At 39.1% G+C, this 10000-nt stretch overlaps 1 protein-coding gene across 1 annotated transcript in view; it reads right to left on the reverse strand.

The window, feature by feature from the left end:
* The window catches only part of LOC115213197 (mucin-4-like), a gene marked incomplete at its 5' end in the record, with an annotated part of 363030 nt that overhangs the window by 3860 nt on the left and 349170 nt on the right, over positions 1–10000 (reverse strand). The window contains 3 exons of the mRNA XM_036503503.1: positions 1960–2062; positions 5205–5239; positions 8706–8808. Of these exons, the coding sequence (XP_036359396.1) occupies positions 1978–2062; positions 5205–5239; positions 8706–8808 (223 nt within the window). The remainder of the gene's footprint in view (positions 1–1959; positions 2063–5204; positions 5240–8705; positions 8809–10000) is intronic.

The following is a 10000-nucleotide window of genomic DNA, read 5'->3' on the forward strand; positions in this document are numbered from 1 at the left end:
CTGCAACAGCGGAAATCACCACACTAAAACTATTATGATCAAGCTCTTGCCGTAAGCACCTTCTCCCGAAAGATCAAATCCTGCTCCAATCCTAGGCTTAAGAACTATCTAATTCAAATACATCCTGAGTCAACACACACCAAAACCACGGTTACGATTTTCCCCACAGTGCATAAGAACTCATCTCAGTACCCTAAACGTTAAAAAGCAGCATATTCAACCACCTCTCATACACCTCAAAACTACTCATACGAAATGCAGCATTATAGGTAGAATTACATCCACAATACCAACTATAAAACTAAACCCCGCATCAGCAAACAGCATATTACCTTATAAAATCTGGGAGAGAACATTACTTTGGTATACCCCCACCCTTTTTCAAATGTTAAGGGCTCACCAGAGCAATTTTTTGCTATTATCACATTCAATTTACTACCCCACCGTATCTTTAATTGGTCCACCATTAAATTATCTTACTCCTCTGCGCTTTGCATTGAATGCATCGTAGCCACATTTAATTAGCGCCATGTTAATGGACATCACCAACGAAGAACAACTAACGAAAATAATAAATATAACAAAAATAATAATAGTCATAATTATAATAATTATAATGATTATAGAAATACCAATAATAATAATGATAATCCTTTCTTCATTAATCACTGAGGGTTCATACATAAAATATTAGGGACGGTGCAGGAAAATACAATACCTACGGAGTGCATTGAATCGTGTAAAAGGGGAATAATAATAAAAATTATAACAAATAAATATCCAAAAGGGGAGACTTCTAAGTGCTGCTAGTAGAAACCCCACAAAAACCACGATCACTCTGATCCACCTCAACCAGCCTCGATCTAGAGGTGCATGATTACAGCAGACCCGTTCACTCGGGCCATTCGCGTTACATTAAATCTAATTTTTGACAAAATAACAAAATAGCTGGGAGGCAGCTACTCCATCTCTACCATCACATTACTTTTCAAGAGAAATTTGAAAAAGTTGATGAGGGTTTGACCAAAGAGAAAAGTCTCTATCTTCAGCACTTTCAACCTGATCCATCACACAACCTTTCTCGCTAAGGTAACCAGTCAAAGAAACACTGCCTGACTTTCCTGGTCAAAGGAAGGCGACGGGGCGATCTTCACGATGGACTCAGCTGATAGCAGGATCCGACATACACGCTACAGCTGGTGTTCGACATAAACCCACACATCAGCAATACTCGGGCACTGGACGCGCACGTGCAGAACAATTTCGTCGCTCCGTTTGCGCCTAGGGCAAGCCAGGCTGACGGTACTTCCATGTTTGTAGAGATATCCCGAACCGGCAATGCCCTCAATCCTAATAGCACTGCGAGACCCGAGATTTCTGGAGATAATTCAGGGTCCCGGCCCGAAAGTCCACCGGAACAGATCAGCCAGCTCGTTTTGGTGAACGCCCAGTGTCTCCCCTAGAACATCGTCGCACGTACTCGCCACTAACCATCTATAGAACACTTGAGGGTAACTTCCACCAACTGCATTGTCCAACTGACAGAGCACTGTGAGCGTCTCATGACACTGTGTCAGGCGCCCTGCCTCGGTCTACGTTTCCTTCAGGACTGCATTTTTATCTACAGGATACTGTGTCTAGATATGTCCTGGATGACGCTATGCGATTCGTTCACGTCCACATTGGCACGTCAGGGAAATCCATTCGGTAGCTGTCAGAGAGTCGAAATGTCTTAGTTGATTTCCAATACTTTTACCATGCTCTCTTCTATGCGCTAGCCTCACGCAGTCCAAACGTGGCTCTAAGACTGTGTTTCAGTCGCTCTTTAACTCTAAAGCATTTTCTCCGCGTGCTACCGATTCTACCAAATCACAGCCTTTACAAGAAACTTTAATAAGGTCGTCATAATATTGACGAACAACACAATAAGTATGCTTAGTTACAGAAAAATAAACTTACATTTTGTGGAATTGCCTCTCACTCTTCGATACTTTTCTTAATAGCTACACACTTTGACTTCCAATCTGGATCGATTTCATGGTAATATGCATCTTCTTTTAAACTGTGAAATACAAAATAATATATTTAGATACTTTATATCCCTTACTGTATAATATATATATATAATATTCCTTTATTTGTTTCAGTCATTTGGTTGCAGTCATGCTAGAGCGCCGCCATGGCGTTGGAGTAGCCGTGTGGTAAGTAGCTTGCTTGCGAACTACATGGTTCTGGTTTCAGTCCCACTGCGTAGCACTTGGGCAAATATCTTCTAATATAGCCTCGGGCCGACCAAAGCCTTGTCAGTGGATTTGGTAGACGGAAACTAAAAGAAACCCGTCGTATATATGTATATATATATGTATGTGTGTGTATATGTTTTTGTGCCTGTGTTTGTCCCCCCAACATCACTTGACAACCGATGCTGGTGTGTTTACGTCCCTGTTACTTAGCGGTTCGGCAAAAGAGACCGATAGAATAAGTAGAAGGCTTACAAAGAATAAGTTCTGGGGTCGATTTGCTCGACTAAAGACGGTGCTCCAACATGGCCACAGTCAAATGACTGAAACAAGTAAAAGAGTAAAAGAGTATACATACACGCACTTACATGCTAATAAACAGGTACAAATCTGAACATATGTACAGATATAGATACTTAAAGAGTATATGTTTGTGTATGAGTGTGTGTGTGTGTGAGTATATATGTAAATAACTAAAAATATAAGCAATAAAGGACTCACAAGGGATGTCAGGTCATTCAGTGGACTATAAAATATTTCACCATTGGTTTAAACACAAAAGTTGCAAAACAGACTGAATTATATAGTGTTACTTGTTAATTGATGGACTAAGAAATGTAAGTTACAGAGCTGGTGACTTAAATGAAATTCAAGTATAGATATCTAAGATAATGTTAAAGTATAGATTACTCCCAGCATTAAATAATATTGAAACATGACGTGTTTACTTAATCAAATTACAAAGTATAGGTTTCAGTAAATACTTACAAGAGATTAAGTAGCAAGTATTCAAAGCAATTTGAAAGGAAAATATAGGTAAATATGAAAAAGGAGAAAAATGCTGAGCTCACACCTTACCACATTTTATTATATGCCACAAACTCCGAAACCTTGGTACTACTGCGAAACTAGGAGAGTGGCTGCATGACTTTCTAAAGGGCAGGAGCCAGAAAGTTGTAGCCCATGGTGCTCACTCTGGGAACTGTACTGGGCCATACTATTTGTGGTGGCCTTCTCAGACAGCCCTTCACGGTATAGTCAGCCAATTTGACCAGTTACACTAAGGACACAAAAGTATCGCAAGCAGTTAGGAACCCAGAGGACATTATAAAACTGAAGAAAGACCTGAATGAAATCTACAAAAATAACCTGAAGTTCAATGTTATGAAATTTCAAGCACTCCACTATTGGCCCAACACCAGGCTTAAAAAATGGGGTTACACTGGACCAGAAGGTAATACGATTCCAGAGTCAGAGTCGGTGCGTGACCTAGTGATTCACATGAGTAATGATGCAACATTCAGTGTGCATATTACGATGTCAACACTGTGCAGGCGAGTGGTTGAATGGATTCTGAGGACATTCAGAAGCAGGAAAAGGGAGGCCCTGTGGATGACTTTCGTTCTCAGCCGCTTAGATTACTGCTCACAAATATGGACCGCAGAGAGTGTGAAACAATATGTGGAACTCGAAGCAATCCAGCGCCAATACTCAAAGATGATTGACTCGGTGCAAAAGATGGGCTAATGGGAGAGGCTACAGGAGCTGGGTCTCTATTCTCTGGAGAGATGACGAGGGCGATATACAGTGATATATATTTAGATCTTGGTGGGTTTAGATTTGGAATTGAGAGGTATGCCAACCCTCAAACTGGACGGCACTGCATCATACCAAAGATCCCGTCTTCTACATCTAAAATAAGGACACAGTACTGAAATAGTTTGGATTTCAAGGGCCCGCAATTGTTCGACATCCTCCTGCCATGCAACCTTAGAGGTCTACATTTTGTTGACTTGGAAGTGTTCAAGGAACATCTGGACAGGTTTCTATCTGAGATGCCAGATGAACCCACATCGTGGCAGGAGACACAAAAACTTCACCAAAATCAATACCGGAAATAACACCGAGTAACTACAGGTGATGCACCAGCATGACCTCAGTCCTGGGCTGAAACCAGTAGGAGATAAAAGATTTATATATATATATATATATATATATATATATTATATATATATATATATATATACTTTATTTAAAGCAGCAGAAAATTCAACAAAACCTATTACTCTGAGTTTCCCGTTGCCGTTCATCGGACAGTTTTTGCTAGCAAAAACTGTCCGATGAACGGCAACGGGAAACTCAGAGTAACAGGTTTTGTTGAATTTTCTGCTGCTTTAAATAAAGCATATTACTCTACCACTGGTATTTGAGTACTCTTTTTTCCACCTTGTTTCACATCATGTGTTTACTCCTGTATATATATATATATATATATATATATATAATATATATTATATATATACGTGTGTATGTATAAATAATAACACTGATTAGCAGCAACGTTACTATTTATATTCACCACACTCCGAACCTTATCTTTTCCCCTGAGTTGGATCTTGAGCCTTCCGTGTAATTTTACTTATGCACTTTACATTTGGCCCATGCTTGTGAATGTAAGCGTAACCTGAAGGACAAATCCGTATTTATTTTAATAAGTACGTGAGTGTTCGCACACCCAGTTAGTAAGTTATCCGCGACTCTACCTTAGAGCCTTTGTGACTTGAATGCCTTTATTTTATTGGACGCTAAACATTTTATGATGTATACATACATGCGTACACGTAATTTTGGACCGTTAATCTCTACAGTTTTTCTTTCCGTGTTTTTCGTTCTCTCTCGATTTTATTACCTCTCAATCCTTTTTGATGAATGGCGTTAGCTTGAAACGTCTGGGCATTAAACTAATGCACTTGTTTGTTGTTCCGATACCTGTCTCCCTCTTACGTTTTCTGCGCACTTGAACTATGCACTCACACATACGCGCGCGCGCCCCCACGCACAAACACACAAACATACATTTATATATATATATTTCTTAAGCAAATTAATATTATTGTAAATCGGCTCTCTTATTCTTACGTGAATAATGATTACACGAAAGTGACAAAAGACGAAATTACTCACACTGATTTCTCTCTTGAGAGTTTCTTCGAATTAAACTGAAACAGATTAAACATATTGAAAAATGAGGTTAAGTGAAATTACTTAAGAAGTATTGTTTTAAGAGGGCACAACTCAAGTGCGATTAAAATGTGTTTGTATAGAATAAGCATACGCGTGTGCGCGCGCACACACGCACACAGAAACACACACATGCATACACATATCCATCCATCCTTAATATCTATCTGTCTGTATTCTACTCATCTCTCCTTTCCTCCCTGTATCTCATCCGCCCTCTGTCTCCCTTCCTCTTTCCCCTCTCACTCTCTGTATATATACATCCACACACACACACATTTATGCACACATATCTATACATAGATACATATATATATATATATAATATATATATATATATTATATATATATATATATATATAATATATATATATATATATATATATATATCAATAATAATAAAGGGTGAAATTAATTAATTAATTAATAATAAATAATTCCACCAAGTAGTATTCGCCATTTTAAAAGGACCATTTTTTGTTTAAGTTTACCGATAATGGTTCTTTTAACATACCGAAATAATTGGTAAATTTATTAAAGAGTACTCCCCCTCCCCTGCCGGAACCTTGTGGAGTTTTAAGGTGTTTTCGCTCAATAAACACATGCAACGCCCGTCCTGGGAATCGTAACCACGATCCTCCGACTGCGAGTCTGCTGGCCTAACCACTGGGCCATTGCGCTTCCACGATCATAAATATACTTCATGTCAAAACTGAACTGCTATTTATTTCGATCAATTAATTAATTAATTTTACCCAAACAGAAAACTAAGTATTATCGAAATAACATCTAATTATGTACAGGAGTGTGTGTGTGTGTGTATGTGTGTGTGTGTGTCTGTGTCTCTGTGTACGCGCGTGTGCTTTTGTGTGTCTCTGTGTATTTATATTTATAAACATATATGTAGTTTTGGTATGTATGTATGCATCTATTGATATCTTCACAGAGGGTTACGTTGCATAATCATCAACAGGAGTGCGAAGTGTACTAATAATCAACCTGATGCTTCGTTCTAAGTAGTGAACACTTTACAGCTACTGTCTATAACATGTTATCATTCGATGCCGTATCTTCTGGTCGTCAAAATTTACACTGGTTATAATACTGTGTTGTAGGAAAAACAAAATGCAGAACTTAATAAGTAAATATAGCTTATAAATTGTAAAATTTAGTAAACTGAACGAAGATCCTTTCTTTTCAGGTTTCTCAAGATTTTAAACATTTAATCAGTGTCTCGCACTCCAAAGATTTATCTTCTAAGAGTGCTTTGGTGAGATGTTTTACTCATAAAACATCGCATATTTCCATTAATGAACGAAAAAATGGCGGAACCTCCATCTAAACACGTAGTGCCCAAGAAATAGTTGTTAAAAATTGCTCCAAATCACACGCTGTGACATAAAAGTGGGGGGGACAATGAATATTTACTTTTTAAATTTTGTATACAAATTTTGTATAAAAACTACAGGCAACACCAAAATTTACGACGTTTCGTATACAAATACATCTATCCAAAGAGTACGATGGAAGACAGCAAAATAGACATGTTCGTATACGATTTGACGTAACTTTCAGAGCTGACTCTAATTTCTAAAGAAACTCTGTAGAGTTAATTTTAAAAGGGATTGAATCACATTGCTAGCGCATGTTGGACTTTTAAGCCTTTACTATACTTGCTAGCATATATAATGGTGGCATAATGAAAAACGGTGTCCCTAACAGTAGAAGCAAAAAAAATAAAGAAATAAAGAAACAAGAAACGCAAGCCGAACGAGGAATGGCTTTTATCCAATATTTCACGACAATCGGAAATAACAGTAAAATAAACATGATAGGTGTTGGCATAAGTAAGTTGTTAAGAAGTCCATTTTGCAACCATGTTGCTTCGATTTCAAACTCTCTTCGCGGTATCTTGGGGAAGTAACTTTTAGTATAACCCTGAGACAACCGGTGATTTCTGAGTGAATTTGATAAAGGGGTCCCTTGTGGAAGTCCGTCGTATATGTAAATATGTGACTTTGTGTTTGTCCCCTCCCCATTGCCTGACAACAGGTGCTGTTTTGTTTAGGTTCCCATAATTTAGCCGCACCAGAAAAGATGCCTACAGAATAAACGCCAGATTTAAATATAAGTGGTGGGTCAATCCGTTGGACAAAATCCCTTGAGATTGGTGTCCCAGCATGTCCGCAGTCTAATTATTGAAATGGGTAGAAGATAAAATAACAACATACAATATTAGTTATAGTTATCGCCAAGCGAACATAGCAGTCCAAAAAAAAAATAGGACGAATGCTGCCGTTGATTAGTTCCAAGAGGCCATCGCCTCTAGCTAGCTATGTGACAAACAAACCTGTGTCCATTATAACCTTCGAACGGCAGCATTCGTCCTATTTTTCTGTACTGCCACGTTAGCTTGGTGATAACTATTAATATCCAGAACCATTGCCGTAGTCTCCTTTAGAGAAAATTAGAAATAATGATATTTCTAACATACAATATCATTAATAAGATATTTCATCCGCATAATTTATCGACCGGCTAGGGACTAGTAATATCAACACCATATTATGTTGCATAAACAAACAACGCATTTAATAAAATATCTGAAGATACATTACGTCGTAAAAGGAAACGAGATAGTGAGGGCTGGAAACTTTGTGATCACAAATATAACGATAAACGTCGCCCTTATCAAGCCTAGCCAGGCTTATGGGCCCGGTTTCCCGGTTTCTGTGGTGTATGTGTTTCCCCCAGCTGGACAGGACGCCAGTCCATTGCAGCGTTACTCAAGAAAGAGGAAGAGAGTGAGAGAAAGTTGTGGCGAAAGAGTACTCCCCCTCCCCTGCCGGAACCTTGTGGAGTTTTAAGGTGTTTTCGCTCAATAAACACATGCAACGCCCGTCCTGGGAATCGTAACCACGATCCTCCGACTGCGAGTCTGCTGGCCTAACCACTGGGCCATTGCGCTTCCACGATCATAAATATACTTCATGTCAAAACTGAACTGCTATTTATTTCGATCAACTTCGAAAATATGAAGGGTAAAGTCGACCTCGACAAAATTTGAGCTTACAACGTAAATTCAAAAAAATAGGCAACGTATTTTGTCCACGTGCTAGCGATTCTATCATCTTAATGCTTCCAAAAGAAAATGTAATAATCGTTTCAAACAAGACCAGCAATTTCGGAGGAGACGCAATTCGATTACATTGATCCCAGTACTCAGTTGGTGCGAATTTTATCGACAGTGGAAGAAAGAAAGCAAAGTTGACCGAATTGAAATTTGAAATCACAATATAACGCCAGAAGAAATGCCGCTAAGCATTTTGTCCGCGTGCTACCGATTCTTCTAACTCACAGCCTTCAAATGAAAACTTAACTAGATCGTCATAACATTGAATGGCATCGCAATAAGTATGTCTAGTTACAGAAAAATAAACTTACTCCGGGTGTAATTTCCTCGTACTCCTGGAAATCTTCGTTAACATATATATTCTTTTTCTCCCAATTTGGATCGATTTCTTCGGAACGTTTATCTTCTTTTACACTGTGAAATACAAAATATTGTTACACATAAATATATTTAAATTCTGATATCCATCATTATTAATATATATATATATATATATATATATATATATATATATATATATATATATATAATATATATATATATATATATATATATAATATACATATATATATACATCCTCAGATGTTCTGCGCAACGCAGCAGCTGAGCAAGAGTCTTTTTTATGCATGGCGGAAAGAATTGTCCGGCAGCTAACCTGGCTACACCAAGCACAGAGAGGAAACCCTGCCCACCACTATGCAAGACCACCACAGTCAACAGACACGGGATGGCCTCCCCTAACGCCTGCACAGCCGTCACCCCAATACTTTTACTAAATATTGGGAGCCTGTTGCATCAAAATAGAAACAAAATTTTTTTCCTGAGCGATACGAGGGGCGTTCAATAAGTAATGCCCCTGACCCACTTCCTATAGCGGTAGAGCAACGACACTTGGCACAGTTATTAGTCTTTTTCTACATAGGAACTACCCAGAGTTATGCGTTTCTCCCATAGTTTGATACAGCTCTGGAGACCGTTTTTGTAGAAGACCCCAGCTTGGTCCTCCAACCACGACGTGACTTCAGAAATCAAGGCTGCATCATCTGGGAAAAGCTTTCCTTTCAAAATCAACTTCATGGCTGGGAAGAGGTGAAAATCAGAGGGTGCAAGGGGAGGAGTTCATAGGTTCACGCCTGTGCTTCTGATCTGGCGACACGCGAGTTGTGGACCGGAGCGTTGTCCTGCAGGAGGAGGAGGCCTTTGCTGATCTTGCCTCGCCTCTTGATTTTGATAGCTTCTCTTAATTTCCTCAAAAGTGAAGCATAATAGGCTCCTGTAATTGTGGTACCCTTTGCCAGGAAATCTGTCATCACTACTCCGTCCTGGTCCCAGAAGACTGTGAGCATAACCTTGTCAGCGGAGGGCTGCACCCTTGCCTTCTTTGGAGGGGGTGAGTCACGGTGCTTTCACTGCATTGACTGGGCTTTGGTCTATGGATCATAGTGATGGACCCAGGTTTTATCCTGTGTGATCAGTCTTTTGAAAAATTTTGACTCATCTTCTTGGCACATCTCCAAATTCATCCTCGAGCACTCAACGCGTTCTTGCTTCTGCAAAGGTGTGAGCAACCTGGAAATCCATCTGGCAGACACCTTTTGCATATGCA

The sequence above is a fragment of the Octopus sinensis genome, linkage group LG6 (assembly GCF_006345805.1).
Source record: "Octopus sinensis linkage group LG6, ASM634580v1, whole genome shotgun sequence".
NCBI lineage: Eukaryota > Metazoa > Mollusca > Cephalopoda > Octopoda > Octopodidae > Octopus > Octopus sinensis.